Genomic DNA, 20,814 nt, shown 5'->3' with positions numbered 1-20,814 from the left:
AGAGAAAGGGAGAGAGAGAGAGAGAGAGAGAGAGACAGAGACAGAGACAGAGACAGAGAGACAGACAGAGAGAGAGAGAAGAGAGGAGAGAGCAGAGAGGAGAAGAGATCCGGTTGATATTCTGTCCTTGTTCCCACTAAGTATCAAATGATGATCTATTCACCTCAATTTTCCTGTTTTAGATATTGATCTTAATTTCTGGATTCTTTTTCAGGAACAAAGATCATTAATGCCATTGTTATTTCTAACCAACAGTTCAAGTCTTCTTTTTTTTCTTGGCAAATTTCCTCACCACCTCAAAACCAACACTAAAGCTAACCTTAAAGGAATAATTTAAGTTTCTGGATCATTGCTGGACTAAATATTATTTTTAGGGCATGTTATTCAGCTCTTGCATGCCTCTTTCCTTCCATATATGCACTCACCCAACCATTCATTCATCCATCCCCAAAATATATATTTGTTATAAGTCTGCTATATACTGGGCATATTGCATGCTAGGTGCTTGGGGAAGAAAAACAAAGGTCAATAGCAATCCAGGGCCCGCCCTTTGTACTTACACATATGGGTCATTATTACTAGGCAAAGGTATTGTGAAGCCTATGTTGCCAGGCAAGTTACTTATAGTAACCCCTTGTGCAGAATTTGGAAAAGAACCCTTTTATGGCAATACATAGGAAGAGTAGATCCTACTCCTTCCTTTCAGGGCTTTAATACATAGCAATGAATTGTCCAGGGAGTTCTAGTGTTGAAATGTAGAATATGTTATGATCCCAGCCTTTGAAATAAGAATTTTGCCAATTCAGTTAGAAATGATGTCTACACTACTCTAGCAGTGTGAAGGTGGATCTCATGGTCATTAAATAAAATCATTATATCTTGGGACTATATCATTGTTGTCTGGTGCTGCATAGATGGCAGCTTATATCCCAATCAAACCAAAATTGTTCCCTCAGGGATATGTGATAAGGATAGACATTTTGGCAACAAATATGGAAAGTTTCAAACACAATAAAAATTCTAAATGCTCTAGTAATTAGCCTTTCTCTTTACTAAAAATACTATGGATGGCGTCTGCAATCATACTAAAATTTTAAAACAATCATGTCCTCTCTGGAAGGCAATTGCTTTAAATTGGATAGATTTCACTCATTTTCCAGTGAAAGAATTTGAAAATTCTGTCTGTGGAAAGCAAAATGCTGGATGGCAGAGTTGGATGTGTCTTTCACTTTAAAATGCAGACTCTCTCTGTGGTGAATGTATTTGTTGTGGTAAAGTATTTGAAAGGAAATCCTCAGAATAATTTGGGGTAAGGAAAAAAACTATGTTAAAAGAAGCCAACCCATCAGTTTTGAACTTTGAAAATTGCTTTATTTTGAATCAGAAAGAATTAATAATCATTCATAGCACAAAAATATATGTTTGAATTCTAACATATAATCATCATCTAAAACAAATTAAACCTCCAAATTTTAAAGGACTATATAGTATAATGCTGTGATCTCAGTGATTTTCCTAAATAAGTTAATGTTGTTTAGAGTTCATATTGACGCTCTGACGTAGCTACCTCATGATTTGTTCTGTGTCTTGGCAAATACCTCTCTAGATTAAGTGATTCCTGTACGTGTTGGAAATGTCTTTACAGGTTAACTTTCCCATCATTTTAAATTGCCCGTCCTGTATTGTTTCAGCCTAGAAGGGTCCTACTAGTCTGATAAGAAGCTCTCTTTCCTGAGGTCTGTATTTTGTGTAGGGCTCATCTAGGAGAGGGGAAAGCCAGAATGCCAAATTGCAAAGAGTATTCTTTACTGTGGGGCTCCATCCAAAAAGGGTTTGTAACACAGTGTACAGTCTTGTAGCCCAGCTGTGTGGAGCATTGATTGCTTCTGCCTAGAGCAGGGATACTGTCAAGTTGCTCTGTGAGTTGAGTCATCTATTGACAAAGAGCTACCAGCCCGCAGATAATGCTGTGCGGAGCTGCTCTCGCTGCTCCCACGATGCACTGCTTATAGCAGCTGTCAAAGATACTGAGGGATCCACGGGAGGAAAAAAAAAAAAAAAAAGACTTTTACAACTGCCTGGAAGAAAGGGGTGTGAGGGAGGAGACATTCCTGAGCAGAGCTGACCAAAGGCAAGAGTAGGCATCAGTGCAGTATGAACGCATACCTCACCCCGCAACACAGCTGCAGCCGGGGGTCCGATGGGATGGACGCCGGCAGGAGCGCACCCACGCTCATCAGGGATGCCCACTGCGCCTGTGGCTGGCAGAGGAGCCCTCAGGGGCTTGGGTACAATTCTCAGACCATGCCCTCTTCAGGACCTGGGGGCCCAGCTTCAAACAGGACCAAGCTGGTCACTTTGTGGGACAGTGTGCGGAAAAGCCCCCACAAGACGAGCACCAAGGGCAAAGGGACTTGTGGGGAGCGTTGCGCCTGCGCACATGGTTGGTTCAGCCCAACACAGGTGAGCCTTTTCCTTATGACTTTCCCTTCCATATCCGGGGAAACTGAGAGCAAGTCGTGTAAGGGTAGCATGTTTGGAAACTTTGCTGGGTCCTCCTTGCTGGTTGGGTGCGCCTGTTTGGGAAACGGTAGGCCTGGAGAACCTGTCATTTTCACAGGTGTTTGGAGCTCACACCTCGGGGTGGTCTGTGAAAGTCCCAAGATGCTGTGCTCAGTTTCTTTCAGTGACTTTTCCCCAAGTTCAACTTCTCTAGTCCTCAGATGCTTTTACTATGCTGTAACGTAGGCTTTTAGCAGCCCTTCAACTTCGAATCATTAACTTTTTTGTCCTGCCTTGCCTCATTTTATTTCTTTGAGGGAGAGAAAAAATGAACTTTAATCAGATACTTTCCAACTCTTTGATCATAAAAGGGCATTTATTTCTCCATATGGAAAGTAGGGATTTGGTGTGTGCTCTTCTAATTTTACTCTTATAATACTGTATACCTTTTCAGTAATAGGGAAGAAATTTTGTTTATACTAAATAATTCATTTTATAAACAAAACGAATAATTGGGAGCAAACTAGAGGATGATTACACTTAGGATAAAATAATGAAACATTTTATTTATTCATAGAGAAGCAATAAAGTTATTTATATTAAAAACTATAACTCTCTTTCTTCCATAATGTATTTCTGAAGCAGATGTGCAGATTCCCTTAATTTAATTTCTAGCCTATTCTTGCCCCAAACTGCTGGCATTTTATCAGAAATGAAATTGGCTCATTTTTTTTCCTGCCCTCATCCAGAAGAGGGAAGACAACTTCCTGTAAACACTGTAAAATTTAAATAAAGTGCACCTGTAATCACTGTCATAAATGTAGAACAGTAATAGTTCTTAAATATCCATTGAAAAAGAAAAGCTGTGTGCAGAAAAAAGAAAAATCCCTTCCTGATTTGAATGAAATCTTAGCAGAATTGACAAATGGCTATTGATCAGGAGTGAAACATTATGATCTGAGAGAGAGGTGTAGAGAACATTCTAGTTTTAAAATTAGTTTTTTAAAAAGAACTTCCAAGAATATCATATATCACTAAACCTTAATGATACAGTTGCAAATACGTGATGAATTAATATCATGCATCTCAGTATCTTGATTTATTTTTATTTTTATTTTTTTTAGTATCTTGATTTAAATAAAGAATATATTGTCATTTTAGTATTAAACTGGTTCAGCTTGAAAATGAGCCTGATATTTGGAACCTTGGTTATTTTTTAAAGTTAATGTGAATTCTAAACTGAAAAAACAGTCATGACAATTTTGAAGTCTTTATATATTCTTTTACAAACTCATGCATTTAAATGTCTTTAAAGTATTTCTCTGTGTCGATTATGTTAGATTCTCAAGGCTCTCATAGGCAAAGAAGACAAACACACATCTAGCTCATAGTTTTTGCAGAGTAGAATAAACCAACTTGCTTTACAGTAGGTAAGCAAACTTGTTTTATTGTCACAATTCTTTTTATCCAAGATGTAAAAAGATTTGCATTTCACAAATGATAATTTCTCAAACCAAAATCTCTAATTGTACATTATAATAACCATGCTCTCAAAATCTTTGTACATTTTTCATCAGTCAAGAGAAACTTTTCTCTTCCCTGGTTTTTAACAAAGTCAGCCTCCTACTTGTCTTAAATTTATAGCCATTTAATGCTTTAAAGGATTGAAATAGACTCTCTGTACTGATAATTAAAGATCCAGTGACATATTAGACGGCAATAAATTGAGACAGCCATCATCTCCCATTCTTTTTCGTACACATTTCATATATTTTCTCTCTTATTCACATGTACTTTATTGTTGGCTAGGAAGAACAATGATCCCCAAATATTGGCATTACAATACCATATCTTTTACTGTCCTTAGTGTTGTGACACCTGATCCTTCCAACCTTTTACTGCCTGAATCCTGTGAAAGTGCTATGCATATATTTTAATATATGTATTTAAATATCTCTATAATACCTAAATACTTGTACATATTAACATGATTTCATGTATATATAAGTATATGTATAAATACATGTAGGCATGCATATACATATAAAAATTAAAGTTCTATATTATTCTTTTCTCATCCATAAAGTACTATCTTGTTCTTCCAAAGGATGTTTTATTTTCTCCATAGAAAATATATTTCCTTTACTTCTTATAAGTGTTCTAAAATGCTTATGTATGTGTGTATATCTATGTGAATACATGTATATATATATGTGTGTGTGTGTTCATTTATATATGCATCTATAGAATAAGCCTAATATTTAAAATACACAGGTATTTTAGGTATATAGGAACTATACACCCATATATACTATCACAAAAATAAGACTCTATGTGTGTCTAGATGTATGTATATGTGCCAATTAAAAGCTAAGTCTGTTTTGAGAATTTTGTGATACTATTCTTACCTCTTAAATTAACTAGAGGTACCCTGTGAAATATTGTGAAATGAAGTATGGAGGTTAATGATACTAAATACTAAACTTTAAAATTTTTGATAAAGTGGAAAGGAGGAGAGTGCATGCTGTAGAATAGCTTGGGGACCCACATGTGGTACAGAACGTGCCTGAGGGCTATTAAGTGTCTGGGATCTGGGATTATGCCCTCAGAGATATTTGCTGTATTACGTGGAAATCAGCAGTGTGATTTCCGGCTGCTGTAATAGAGGGCCATGGTAATGACTTGAGTTCCTCCCAAGGCTCTTTGCCAAACTCCTGTTATTTGGGGTGCTGTGTGCTAACAGGACACTGTCATTATGTTGTTCCTCAGCAAGACTAAAAAACAGCTTCTGTCCTTTCTCAAATAAGTTTTCATTCTGTTTGGATCTGTAGAATTAATATAACCATAATAATAGGTAAGAAAATGGAAAATTATAGTGTCCAGAAGTGAGTTCTAGAATGCACATCTAGGATAATAGTGTTGGCCTTGGGTGGATGGGTGGGTGGGGGAAGAATATCCATCATTGCTTATGTGGCATTTCTCCCCAGCGTAGACTGATCTGGGGAGGCAGCACAGAACAGTAGAGATTCAAAGACCAGAGTTCTATGCATTTGTACTTTATTCATTCATTCTTCATTTGTTCATTCAGCTGTGCTTACCATGTGGTGCTCTGTCAGGCCTGTGGATATAATAGTAAACAAAGGAAACACTATCTCTACCTTGTGGAACTTATGGCCTGCGATGGTATATAATATTTAGTAAATAATGTATCATTATATATGCAGAATTATATCATCATAAATCACAAATTGGAATTGAAACAAGTTTCATGGAGTTCTGCAAAGTCCATAGTAGATAGATATTCAGGATACAGAGGAACCATGGGGGAGTAAAAAAGCAAGATTTTTTTATGTATTTATTTCTTTAATTTTATTTTTATTAAAAGGTACTGCATCTCTTTAAGCCTAGATTTTCTGTTTTATAAAATGATCATAAAAATAGTACCTAACTCAGGATTATAGTGAGGGTTGATTAACATAATAAGTTTAAGGCACTGTTCCTTAATTCATCATATCTGACTGGTAAGGAAGAGAAAAATAAGCGAATTGATGAAGACCTCGAGGTAGTGATCCTTGGGCTGAATTGAATTGAACCTTGAAGTAACATGCTTCTGTTTATCAAGTGAGCAAAGAGAGATAAGCTTTGGAGGTAAAATAACAAAAATAGAAATACCTATAAAACTTTGGCTGCTGTGTGGAACTGCTCGGAGTTCTGTTTGCCCAGAACATTGGGCACTAGAAAATAGGTTCATCAAGAGCTGGGGCTGAAGACATGGGGAGGGCTTGGTCACAAAGAGTCTTATGGGCTTTGATGAGGACTCAACTAAGCTGGAAGCATGGAGTCAGTCACTGAAGAATCCCCACCTGCTCTGCCACTGTCCATGTGTTTGGCTTTGTGGTCAGTGAATCATTCTGGGCCTCAGTTTCTCTGTTTCTAAGAAAACTGATTCCCTAAATGAACTCCCATATTTCTTCCGATACTAATATTCTGTGACTCTGTCAACTGACACTCATTAGTTAATGGGAAGCCTTTGGAAAAGATTTATACTTCAAAAGCCAGACAATCTAAATCCGAACTTACTAGTTCTGTGTGACTTCACTTCCTTAACCTCTGTAAGATTCATTTGTCTTCTCTGTAAAATTTAGGATGATAAAATTCTATTATGTGAAAATGTAATAAGAATTGAAAGTACTGTATATAAAAGAGCCCAGCATGGTGCTTCATACATAAGAATTATTCAATAAATGGTATTTATTATTACTAATGATACCCAAATTATGCTTTTTTAACCTAGAGAACTGAGCATCCAACAAATTAATTATCAGAATTGTGGTCCTTTATAAGGATTTCTGCTTTGTTCACTGAATTTTTTGATGTCTTACTTATTAATGATGAAGGAGTTAGGTTAGGCAACTGTCCAGAAACATTTGGCACAGTACCACATGATGACGAGATGACATTTTGCCCTTCAGGGTTCTCAGAGATTTACAACAATGCGCACACACACACACACACACACACACACACACACTATAGTTGTGTGTGTGTCTATCTATACATATATATAAAAATGCATATATATACATATATAAAATACATATATATGTGTATATATATATAAGAGAGAGAGAGAGAGAGAATAGAATTGTATTGATGAAGTAGCATTCTCATTTACTTATATTCAAAGGTTGGTGATACTAGATTTTCTCAGCAATATCCTGCTAGAACAACAGCATTTGAAGCATTTAGCCAAACTTTGTAAATCTTCCCTAAGGGTCTCTTTGCAGCTCCTCCAGAAACAGCAGTTTGCAGCAATTTGAGTGCAGAGAACCTTTTTGTCCAAGTACTGTTGCCCCAGGCTGAAGTCTCAGGCTTAGATTATGCCCAGCCAGAAAGATCTACAGCTGGTTTTAACTCTGCAACTGCTTCTACTGACTCTTTCCAGAAAGAGAGCCCCTTACCAAGGAAAAATAAGACTTTTTAGTCTCTAGGAAACACCAGCTGCCCCCAGGCAAAGGAAACAGAAGAGAGTAAAAGATAACACCAAAGGGGAATTAAAGTTCTAGGCATACCTTGAGCAGATCTGAAGCAACCTGGTCAACACTTCAATCACCCCTTCTTCTAGATGCTGACATGAAGCAAGCATTTTCTCTAGACCTGGACAAGTAGAGACATAGTACTGAGGGTGGGAAAAGAAAGACTAAAGGTGATAGGATTTATTGAATACTCACCACACCCACAATGTGTGTAGCATTATGCTAGGGCTATATGTTAGTCATTATTTTTAAAATTCCCCCAACAACATTAAAAGAGTAGTATTAAAATCCCCATTTTATAGATATGAAAATTAAAGCTGAGTCACTTTCTCATGATAGCTTATCTACTAAGGGTAGAATTTGTTTCAAATGTAGGTCTACAGGACCACTTAATTTCCACCAAATCTTACATAAAGACCTCTTTGAGGAACAGTGGGAAGTAGAACACCCCCGGAGACCTTTTTAACTTTCTAATTTAACAGGAAATTTCCTTAAGGAATTGAAGTGTTTTACATGGTTGGAAGAACTGTAACCCCTTAGCAGAATCCTGAAGCAGAATTTCCCCATTCTGCTTCCTTTTCTGATCTTGGGAACCCTGAGTTGGTTGAACCTCTAATACCTTCTCCCCTCTCTGAATAAGGTTAATAATTGTGCTGATCTGAAGGAGTTGGAGTTGATTCTCATAGCACTGATACTTGCTTTTAGAAATACCTTGTAATCTATGGTTATTTGCAAATTAGATTCAGTCTTGCAACATTTGTAGTGAAGAATTGAGATCCATGTATTTTAAACTTAATATATACATAACAAAAGTACATATGTAAATTGTCTATCTGATGTCCAAAAGCATTATCATGCAGCACTGAATATTGTAAATCTCACGTTACCTGCTTGTGTATTTATCATGCCAAGAATCAAATATCTTTCTTTAATACTATCATCTCCATTGTCCATCCTCTTCCTTTTTATGATATTGTTTGATCTGTTACAAACGTAGCCCCACCTGATTTTATTCTCTTCCATTCTCTAGTCTACTTTGTTCCATTGTTTTAATTTCCTAAAGGCATATATATATATATATATATATATATATATATATATATATATCTGTGTGTGTGTGTTATAATAGTGTCAGAGGCAGATGGGAATTTAGAAGTCATCTAGTACATTTTCCAAAGGAGAACATGAAGCCTAGAAATGGTAAAAGATTTATTTGCTCAGGATCATTCAATTTGTGGTATAATTGGTCCCTGTCTTTAAACTCAGAACTGAATTACCTTTATACTGTGTCAAGCTGCCCTCCCTCTCTAAGCCCTGCACTCCTCCTTAAGTTAGTTACTGGCAGAAAATTATTAAGCATGCAATTTGTTGGTAATGTAGTATTGGGCATTATATAAAATATATACTTACTTCTACTACCTCATAATTCAGACCAGAAATTCCCAAAGGAGATAGAGGGAAGAGCCACTGGAAATAATTTTAGAATTGTATGGAGATACTTTATGTATTAATAATGTTTGGGAGGTGATACTTGCATCTAAGGAATGGAGCCAGGGATGCTAGATGCACTGTAACATGCAAAGTTCTGCACAACGAAGAATCGTCCCATGTCCTACACAGTGTTTAGCATGCTACTGTACGTTCATGGAGCTTTTTTTTTTTTAAGTTTATGATTTTCTGAGCCTAAAGTCAAATTCAGTTTTACAAATAGATGTAATGTATTTTCTACAAGGATTTAATAATCATTAAATCTTCTAGGAATGTAACTTCTATGCAAATCAAGGAATCATTGTATTTTGTTCTGTTAGGAATTTAAAGGAATTGATGCCCATTTTGGAAAATCCCATCCTCACACTGCTGCTGCTTCTGTATCGGTGTCACCAATACATCTCCCTGGTATCAGTCTCCATTTGTAAACATCATCTGCAAATATGTAATTGAAGAGATTTGAGGTTTCTTTTAATAGGCATAGAACCAAAGATTTTAAATTGTTAGAAATAGGGCAGGCTGCGTGGCTCTGCGGTTTAGCGCCACCTTCAGCCCAGGGCGTGATCCTGGAGACCCGGGATGGAGTCTCATGTCGTGCTCCCTGCATGGAGCCTGCTTCTCCCTCTGCCTGCATCTCTGCCTCTCTCTCTCTCTCTCTCATGAATAAATAAATAAAATCTAAAAAAATATAAAATAAAATTGTTAAAATTACATAAAATACAAAGATCTCACTAAGTTTCATTAATAGGGTTGTTTTAAAAATATTTAATTTCATTGACATGCCATATATTAATTTTAAAACATTTTATCATATAGCAAGAAATATGCTTTGTGAAAAGTAACAGAAATTATTTTTTAGTTTTCTGTTTTTCTCAGTACTACTCTGATATTATCCCAAACGTCAGCTACACTCAACTTCCCTATAAGCTTTTAGGTTCTGGGTTGTTGTGTCGCTTTTGTTGTTGTTTTTATTTAATCCATTCCCCATTTTTTAATCAAAGGATAGAGTTCCAAGGTCTTTTGAAGTACTAGAAATCAAATGCATACCTTCACATTGGGGAGAATTCCAAACAAGGATAAAGAGATAGGGATAAGGAGATGATAGAGAGAGAAACTTACTCAATGGCCTATCCCACAGAGAACAGGGAGTTACTTTAACACCAAAATTATAAATAAGGGCCAGTTCATTTCTAAAACTATGACTTTTTAAAACTTTCTGCACTTTAATTATTGGTACTCTTCTTAGATTATCTATATTTGAAATGAGGTTATTTCTTTTGATCTCTTATTATATGCAAATTATCTGTTATTACTTCTTCCAATACTAATTTTTAATCTAGGATCCATCATATATGTGTTTTTTCTTTCACTTTTCCTGTACTTCTTGTAAGAAATGGTATCTGGTCTCTTTATTCCATTTAAGTCTATATTTATTAATTACATGTAAGCATTTCACTGCTTCATTGCACTGTTCAGTTTAGTTGGGCTCACAGATTGATAAATTGAAAACACCTAATATAAAATACTTTTTTGTATGTCTTCTTTTACCTTACTTGTATTATCTATGAATTTCATTTTAGATGGAGAAAGGAGGGTCTTACAAACAATTATTATAAAGTAGAAAGATGGAGTCTAATATAGTTGAGAATCTGGCCTGTCCCTTTATAGAAAAAATTTGCCAACCTCTGCATTAGACCATCAGTCTGCCATTTCCTTCTGTTGGAATGTCCCATTCTGCCTAACAGAGTCTATCTATTTCTTAAAGACCTTTTCAAGCACATCCTCCTCATTAATCCTATCCAGCCCATCAAAACTCACAAAACCTCTACTTAACATGGTGTCCTGAACAATTAACATATTACCTTGCATTGTGGTTAGTTTCCTTCTCAGGGTGCTGATGAGAGTGAGAGATTTCTTATATGCCCAAACTTAGGGTCTAAGTCTGCTAGTTTTCCGATTACCTTTATGAAAATACTTGTATTATCATTACTAAGTTATATATTTGGATCCAGACTTCCCAATTGTATTCCTGGCTATGGAGAGTAGAGACTATATCACCCATATTTTTATGTCCAGGTGGTTACTGGACACAATTTACCTACACATTGTATCGGAGCTATATGTACTTATCTATATACTCCACTAAGCTGAATGCCATTAGAGCACAACCTATTCACCCATATATCCCCAGTACCCAACATGTAGCAATAGTTCTTGGTTCTGAATGAATATTAGCACAGGGCCTTGTGTATAAAGTACTTAATTAGTTTTAAATTTGTTTTACAGTTATTATTATTACTAATTATGAAAGTGCCTTAAGAACTTTTACCCTTAAAGTAGTTCTATTTACTGATTGTACTAAAAAGTTAACATGTGCTTATTGTTTTATTTTTGTTTGACTTATATTCTTACTCTATTGTGGTGCTTTAAAATATTAGAATCACTGACAGAAATTAGGTTCTGCATTCAAGTGGGTCATGGTGTTCAATGATGAAAGATAGAATACTGTACTTTGAGAGTACAACCAGAAAAAAAAATTGATTTTGCACACTTTCTTTGTCCACTTCAGGAGCCACTTGTTCTCTAGAAGGTTGAAATAATGTCATGAAATATTATTTTATAATTAGTTTCTGTACAATCTATTGTAGACTGCCTGACCTTTTTTCTACATCATTTTCATCATTATATTTATAAGTGCTCAGAGTACAGTAGTTGGCACTACCACATTAAAAACCCATAATTGAAAAAATATCCATAATTGAAGACCTTTGTACTTTATTTTGATAGGATGTACTATTTAGCTAGTGATCAACAGGATTATTATAGTTTTTCAATATTACTGTTTTGTTCAAAAAATGGATTAACTTTAAAACTATGTAAATAATTCCTAGATTTTTATAATATTTTAGAATGATTAGTAGATATATCTGCTTCTGACAGACTGGAAAAGCAATTGTATAGAAGAATACTTTTCATTCTATCTTCATACTGTTCATTCATTTTTCAGATCTAATTTATTCTCCATCACACACATTACTGCACTTACCTGCACTGTTTTAAGGTTCTTTTTTTAAGGCTTTAAATTTTTTTAGAACAATTTTAGGTTCACATCATGATTAGAAGGAAGATGAAAAATTTTTTTCTCCATTTTCAGTTTATCTTTTTAATAAAAATTAAAACTAAGTAGATAATTAGTTTAAGGGTGAACATTTATATTACTTAAAAATAATTTTATTATATAGATTTGATGTAAAAATAACACATTTCTGGTAAAAAATATTATAAGCTAAATATATGTTTGCAAAATTTAAAACACCTGTACTTCCACCTAGAGGTAACTACAGTTAATTATTTGATACCTCCTAGTGTTTTTAATTGTTTCAGTATATGAATCTTCAGGAAAAATATGTAATATTTTCTATTAACACATGCTCACCTAAATATATTGTCTGTATGCGCCTGTGAGAATTTAACAATATAAAACCATATTGCTTTTTAAAACTAACAATATATTATGAACATTTTTTCTAAGTCAGTGAACTATTTTTCTTGCTGACATAACTTTATGACTGCAAAATATTCCTGTTTCTACCAAAATTCAACTTGTTGGAGTTTAGGTTATCTTTTTTTTATTATAAATAATACAAACAATACTGAAGTTAACCATTGGTGTACATGGACTTTTGGTCACATTTCTCATAAGGATATATTTTCAGGAAAGGAATCACCAAGACAATTATGCAATTTTTTATGGCTCATAGTATTTATCTAGCCATTCAGTCAATTTTTATTCAGTTATTAATTATTGAATAGTTCCCATATTGCCAAAACATTGTAGATAATCAAAGAGGATATAAAGGAGAACAAAAGAAACTGACTTCTGTCCGATACAGCTTAGAGTTGATTGCCGAATTGCTTCTAAGACTACAAATTTACAGTCCTCCCATTTCAGGAGTGTATGAACATGTCTTTCCTCCTGTACTCTTGATGGTTTTTACCTTTGTAAAAAAAAAAGTTCATGAATTCTGTAAGCTAAAAAATTGCATGCCATTGCTATTTCAACTTGTTTTTATTTATTAATGAAGATGAGTTACATTTAATGTGATTGCAGCTAGTTGTGATACTGTTATGGCATCATCTATAATACCTAGCATAATTATAATATCCAATTGGCAATTTAATACATGTTTTATTTGTTGAATAAGTGGATGGCAGGATGGAAAGAAGGAAGGAAGGAGGGAAAGGAGGAAGGAAGGAAAGATGGGAAGGAAGGAGGGAAGAAAGGAAGGAAGGAAGGAAGGAAGGAATGGAGGGAGGGAGGGAGGGAGGAAGGGAGGAAGGGAGGAAGGGAGGAAGGAAGGAAGGAAGGAAGGAAGGAAGGAAGGAAGGAAGGTATACAAATAGGTGAGTAGTTTCTGCTTAAAAGTCCTGGTGAGAGAAATTTCTGCCTATCCCAAATATAGCAGAGTAGTTCCTTAACCATCTTTGTGAGTGATCTATGCCCGTCTCTCCTGTCACTGTAACTCCATTCCTTAAGTTTGTTCTCTGGAAAGGAAAGAGCTGAATGCTCTTCTTTTCACACAGACATAGGTGAGCAAGATAGAACTGAGTGACAGATGAAAAGGTAATTAGTACAACAGGCAGACGTAGACAGGCTATCTGACTGTGTCGATAGACAGTTTGCTGAAGAGTACAGTGTGGGCAGTAACTTGACAGTCAGGGAACCTGAAGCAGAAAAATCATCTAACAGATGAGATGGGAAAGGGAAATATTCTGGAAATATCCTGCCTCTTATATAGTATGCTTATGTATGGATAAGAGTTTTATGAAATTGGCATGTAGACATATTCAAGGATGATTTGGGGGTCCACATATCTTAAAATGCAGACAGGTTATCCCTAAACATCAAAACTATATCTGAAAATGGTTATATTAAATGCTACCCCATAAAAACATACTATTACAGTGCCGGTATCAGTATTTAGAATTAAATTTATATATACAATAATTGTATGGACTCCTCTTATCAAGGCTGGGCACTTTGGCTGTCCTAAACAAAATGTGAATCCAATCTATCAATGATGTGAGAGTGACTGTTTTTTTAGTACAGGAGAGAACACCACAGCAAAGGTCCAAATAGAAAGGTGGCAGTTAAATAGGTTGAAGACTGGAAGTAGATTAAGGACAGAAACTCTTTTGAGTTTATTAAAGAGCCCAGCATAGTTGGTAGTTCCTTGTAGACTTATAATTATTACTTTTCCAATAATTAAGTCAAAAAGGGTGGATAATGGCTGATATTATGATCCCCAGCCTTTTTCGGGCAGTTCACTCAGAGCCTTCAGTCTGTTTTTTATTTCTTATGCCCTGATCTGCTCTCAAATATGTTTTACAATTCAGTCAGTTTACCATGCCAAAAAATCAAGAAGTCATCAACACCTCCATCACCTTTCCACTCCCAGGGTCATCACTAATTAATTGATGAAAGTTAATATACAGTTATATCTCAGAGTGTCTCAAATATTTTCCCTTTTTACAATCTCAATCTCAATTCTTGAGTATAGATGTGCATTATCATTAACATAAGCTATTTGCAGTAGCCACTGGTCTCCCAGACGCCTTCCATCCTTTCCAAATGTTTTTGTTGCCAAATATATCTTAACACTCAGTTCTATTGATATCATTCACCGATTTAAATGACTTAGCAAATCCAAATCATTTTAGTGCTTCACTTTAAGAGTATTCTCACATGGGCAGCCTGGGAGTCTTAGCCGTTTAGCGCCGCCTTCAGCCCAGGGGCGTGATCTTGGATACCTGGAATCGAGTCCCACGGTGGGCTCCTTGCATGGAGCCTGCTTCTCCCTCTGCCTGTGTCTCTGCCTCTCTCTGTGTCTCTCTCATGAATAAGTAAATAAAATCTTAAAAAAAAAAAAAAGAGTACTCTGACATCTAGAGAAGGCAAGTATGTCTAGAAATATTAATGGATGGTCTATGTTGGATATTAAATAGTTGTTCATTTTGTATTATAGGATTTTTTTTTAAAGCCCTTGGGGTTTTACATCTCTCCAAGGCAGGTAAAGCATGTGCCACATTGCCTAACTGTATGTGATGAAATATTTACCAGTAGTTCATGAAACATAAGCTTCCAAACACTAGTTTACAAAATAAAACTTGACTTTCCTAGCAGAGTATTCAAGATTGTCTTCATTTTGGCCTCTATCTGCTCTCCAACTCCATCTCCAGCCACTCCTATTTTATATGGTAACAACCAACCACTTGTTCCCTGATTCCCTGAAGTCACAATACAGTCTCCTGCCAAATATTTTTTTCATTCTCCCCCTTCCTTTATTATGACTCTCCCTGTTCCTGTGTTTGATAACATCACATTCATCTTTCAAGGATCATCTCAAATGTTATCTTCTTTAAAACTTACTTTTCTCTGCTCTCACAGAATATTGTACATCATCTACTTTTCACTTAGCATTGTGATTGCTTACATGTCTGCTTCATCTACCATATTAGAAGCTCTGAGAGAACACAAACTATGCCTTATTTATTTCTATATCTTTAGTGCAGGAATAGAGCTTGACATATTTTATAGGTGAATGAAAGAATGGTATCTTTAAAAATTGGTAGGGAGGGAATCATGTGCTAGGTGAAGCATGCTAATGAGGTACTTCTTTAGGTAATACTGTGATTGGGTCTCTGGATCCAATATTTTATCTTTTTGAAAGACCAGCTAAGTATCCAGTATCTGACAGGTATTCAGAAGGAACTGGGACCATGAAACTCAGACTGGCTTAAAGGTACATGATATAAAAAAGATTACTTTTACGTAAAGTAATTTATTTCAGTGAAAAATATAATTATCAGAAGAATTGAAATACCTATGTATGCAAAATTTGTTTATTCATTCACAAGGATTTATTATCTATTTTATGCCAAATCCTATTCTAGAAATTTGAAAATATAGCAATAAATATAATAGGCAAGATTTAGTTGAGAAACATCTAAATTAACAAATAAATAAGATTACTTCAGATAGTGACATATAACTGAAAAATAAACTAGGGCAGTGTGGTATGGAGGATAGGTTGATGGAGAGAATGCTTCTTTGGATAAGACACTAAAGTAAGGGAAGGCCTTAATGAAGAGGAGACCATTGAATTGATATTTCAAGGATGAAAGATGAAAAGGAGATAGTCTTATAACAATCTTCAGGTGGTGGTTACAAATAAAAGAAGAGCATGTTCAAGGATTCTAGGGTAGCAAAAAAGTTTGATATGTTTCTGCAACAAAAGGTTAATATGGAAAAGAGAGCATACATGGAAGAAGGGCTGGAATGGAGATTGGAGAGGTCGATAAGTCCAGGTCATGTAGACTTTGGAGACTATGGGAGGGAGTCTGAATTTTATTCAAAATTCAGCAAGAATTTTCAACAAGAAGCCATTGGACAAGACATGACCTCAATGTACATAGTTAGGATGAGCTGTGGGGAAGTGATGATGGCAAGAGGGAACCTATTCAGAATGTCCTGTATCCAATATGTACTTCCAAGAGAGGGATAATGATGGCTGGACCCAGGTATCAGCAATGGTGATGGAGATCCATTGTATGGATTGAGGCTGTCTTCTGGATATAGAGCAATATTAGATAGTGTGGGTTTCTTTGAGGCAAAATATGATGAAATTAAACAGATAAGAAAAATGAAAGAAGTGAAAGATCATTTCCAGCTATTGGATCTCTCTCCTTGGAGTCAAAACATATTCAGAATTTGTTAATTATTTGAACTCAGATGTCACACTCCTTCCCACCTAGTGTGTTCCTAATTGGTAGACAATGCTTACTTCTCTGAGTTCTGTTTTTCTTTGCTTCCCCTCTCAATTCCTAACATATTTTCCAAACTTCAGATTTTTCTTTAGGAAAGATAATATTTTCAGCTATCCTGTTGGCCTGAGTGTTCTTGCATTTCTTTAAGATTATCTCAAATGAGGGGATCCCTGGGTGGCGCAGCGGTTTGGCGCCTGCCTTTGGCCCAGGGCGCGGTCCTGGAGACCCGGGATCGAATCCCACATCGGGCTCCCGGTGCATGGAGCCTGCTTCTCCCTCTGCCTATGTCTCTGCCGCTTCTCTCTCTCTCTCTCTCTCTCTCTCTCTGTGTGACTATCATAAATAAATAAAAATTTAAAAAAAAATTAAAAAAAAAAAAGATTATCTCAAATGAGTGAGCTTTGCTCTTATAAAGGCAAGTATAATTTACTTCACTTTTAAGTTGGATATTGAGAGGGTATCCTAATAAAGTCCCCGTAATCCTGAGCATAAAGCAGTGGATCATGGCCCATCATATATGTGATGTTGACCTTCCCTTTCCTCTTCAGTTCCCACATTGACCCCTTCCTCTGCAACTTTCATGAGAAATATTTGTAATATCATGATTAAATACATTGGATGACTGATAATCTTTATCTATGAAAGTTACCAGATGAAGAGAGTCTGGAGGTGATGCTAAAGAAATAATCACTTGATTTTATGGAAAATTATAATAATAATTATTATCATTATAAATATTATTATTTAGAGCATATGGTTCAAACATATGGTTTCTTCTCTCTCTCTCCATCCATTTCTTTTCAATTGAACTGTGAAATCTTGAGTTTATCCCTGGGACACCATTCATTAAGTTCATTAGAAATTACCCCAAATATGAAGGAGAAATGATGTCGGAAATTGAGTCTATTTACAATGGAATCTAGTCTCAGTTTCTTAAGATTAAGCTTCAAGTAACAAAATAGTATCACAGGCATATGTCCATTGTTCTTTCTGAATTTTTTTTTAAGAGTTGATACTGTTTATTTTGCTAATTAAATTCCAAGGGGATTTTTGGAAAATAAATAAATGTTTTTCTAAGAGTTATTCTTCCTTTAAACTGCAATTTGCTATTAAGACAGTAATGAGTAAGTTGTATTTTTTAGGAATAAACTAGCCACTGGGAAGAGATATTCCCTTTGTACATTCCACACCAATTGACTAAATTGATGTCAAAATTGATAATCATATTTTGTAGAATCTGAAAGTGTCTTCTTATCATGTGTTGCCTGCGGCTAACATGGCAGCAGTTTGGTATAATGTCCATTATCCCATTTCTAAAATTATGGTATTGTAGACTCCATTGTAGCACTGGCCTTGACAGAATGCATAAATAGTCTCCTGAGGAGCTCCTTGTTTCAAGTCAGTCAGTAACTGTAAATTGCAAGGGTCATGATTTAATTCCTGCATCAGCAGAAATATTATACTGCCAGGCTGTTAAGTGATCTATCTCTTTCAGCTTGGACTCATGCTTGAATTTCACAACTCAGAGGAGAGTGAGTGAGTATGCTCCAGTGGAATGATGAAGAACTGGAAATCAGAAAATTTAGCTGGGCTGACTGGACTCTGAATCACCCAAGCCAAATCTCAGAATCTTAGTGCGTGTCAAGTGGACCAAGCTAGACTAGATGAAACATTGTTAATATGTTTCACTGTGTCGATCCTGATTGACTCATGATGGCCGAATGGACAGTGATGCTAAGAAAGATGGCAAGGCTACATCTGCACCCCTAAGAGAAGAGCAGAGTGAAAATTAACACAGTTAGCCATGAATAAGGAAAAAAGTGGCAGTGCAGATCTGTAGTTTCTTTTACAGCCCTGGCACTCAATGATCTTGTTTACTTTAATATGAATGGTGTAATTTTGACAAATTATAATGATAGCTATACTTTATGAAGCATTTCTTATATACCATCTTAATTTAATATAACCTTCAAAATAGGATGGGAATGTAAGTCATCTCCCCATTTTATAGATGAACAAATAGACTTTAGAAAGAAAATAAGTTGCCCTAATATACATCACTAACAAAAACCAGATTTATGTTCGGAGCTCAGGTCTGAGCCCAAAGGGGCACTCCTTTCATCATGTTGTACTAATTTATATGTTAGCCTGCATTTGCTGGTGTTGACTTGACTTATGAGAAGCTGATAAGCATTAAGAGATCAGAAACTAAACTTATTTGGGTCACAATAGAGCTTGAAAAGTAATGATTATGGATGAGACTTCTGCAAATGTAATAGGTTTGGGACGAAGTAGCAAAAATACAGCTTTAAAAATAATTTACTTATTGCTTTTTTGGAGATTCTATTTAAATATTCATTTATTTATTTTATTAAGCCATCATAATTCTGTAATAGGATAAATGTCTCAAAAACTGGAATGGGAAAAGCTTTCTAACCTCTTTTGAAATGTGGAAGGTCAATTTATGATTTAAGGAGAACTCCCTCTCCCCATCTTAGGGTCCATTGTTGCAGTTGTTCCACTCAAGGGACAGATCTATCACTTAACTAACACGATGGAGACCTCCCAATAAGTTCTTAATAAATACTTGCTAAAGAAAAGGATATGGTATATAGCATCCTTGAGTTTTATTTCTCATTTCTGTAATAGCGAACAAGGGTTGTTCTTCAAAAAGCTATCTCAATTTACCTTTTTTAATGTATGCATGATAGCTTGAAGATAGAAACCCATACTATTTAGTTAACTCAAAACAGAGTGCCTGTTTAGCAAGATGAACCTGAACCAGAATATGGAGGGTTCTATAGCTATGATTTCCAATCCTGCTCTGTCCACTAGAACGTCCCTCCTATTGGATTATATCAATCCAATCCAATCCAATGTCCCTCAGGTTATATCATGAGATGAATCATATCTAAATTATGTTTCCTATACCCTTTATGACCTAATCTGTTATATTGATACTGTTACATACACATTCATTTCCCGGTAGTGGTAATGGTAATGCAGGAGGCTTGTATGCTCATATTTTTTTTTTTTTTCCTGCAGAACATCTAGCTATTGCATGATGGGTGAAATTTGGCTTGTCTTTTTAGACAATGGTTTTTAAATTAGGTGTGATTACTTCTGATGAGTTCTAGATTGTCCACATAATCATGTCTTCATTTCAGCAGCAGCTGAGCTCAAAGTAAGAGTTCCTCTTACTGGAACCCTCATTACAGATATTCCTCAACTGACAATGAGGCTAAGTTCTGATAAACCCATTGTAAATTGAAAATAACACAATTGGAAATGCATTTAATACACCTAATCTACTGAGCATCATAGCACAGCCTCGCCTACCTTCAACATGCTCAGAACACTTATGTTAGTTAGATGGCAAAACCATCTAACGCAAAGCCTATTTTATAATAAAGTGTTAAATATCTCATGTAATTTGTTGACTATTGTACTGAAACTGAAGAACAGAATGGTTGTATGACTAACAGAATGGTTATATGTTGCTTGCTTACCCTTATGATCCCATGGCTGACTGGGAGCTGTGGTTTGCTGCCCCTTCCCAGCAGCACAAGAGAGGACCATCCTGCATATAGTTAACCTAGGAAAAGATCAAAATTCAAAAATCACAGTGTTTATTGAATATGTAGCACTTTCACACTATTGTAAAGTCAAAAAATCATAAGTCAAACCATCTGAGTTAGGGACTGTCTATATATATATGGCTTTTTTTTTTCCTCCCTTGACTTATATGATATTTTAACACTACAATTTCAAGTATGTTGGCCTTCTGTCTTAAATTTCTTAGATTCTAAGGAATTTAGAGCTCAATATTGGATCAATGACTAAATATACCCACAAAGATCTTACCTGGACTATTGGAAGTCTTTAAATTGGCTTTTTGCTGCCAGTGCACCACAAAATCTATCCACCTCAAGCTGCCAGGATAGTCCAGCACTCCTTCCTC

At 35.6% G+C, this 20,814-nt stretch overlaps 1 protein-coding gene across 39 annotated transcripts in view; it reads left to right on the top strand.

Annotated features, from left to right (window-relative positions):
- Nucleotides 1–20,814, top strand: part of DLG2 (discs large MAGUK scaffold protein 2) — a 1,531,179-nt gene that overhangs the window by 765,215 nt on the left and 745,150 nt on the right. For 9 of the 39 annotated variants that reach the window (XM_072726072.1, XM_072726069.1, XM_072726067.1 and 6 more), the window contains exon 1: nucleotides 1,723–2,463. The exons of the other annotated variants lie outside the window; for them this stretch is intronic. In XM_072726072.1, the coding sequence (XP_072582173.1) occupies nucleotides 2,155–2,463 (309 nt within the window). In that variant the 5' untranslated portion in view covers nucleotides 1,723–2,154. Of the gene's footprint in view, nucleotides 1–1,722; nucleotides 2,464–20,814 lie in introns of those variants that run through there. 39 annotated transcript variants of the gene reach the window in all.

The sequence above is a fragment of the Vulpes vulpes genome, chromosome 11 (assembly GCF_048418805.1).
Source record: "Vulpes vulpes isolate BD-2025 chromosome 11, VulVul3, whole genome shotgun sequence".
NCBI lineage: Eukaryota > Metazoa > Chordata > Mammalia > Carnivora > Canidae > Vulpes > Vulpes vulpes.
This window is presented reverse-complemented; position numbering and strand designations above follow the sequence as displayed.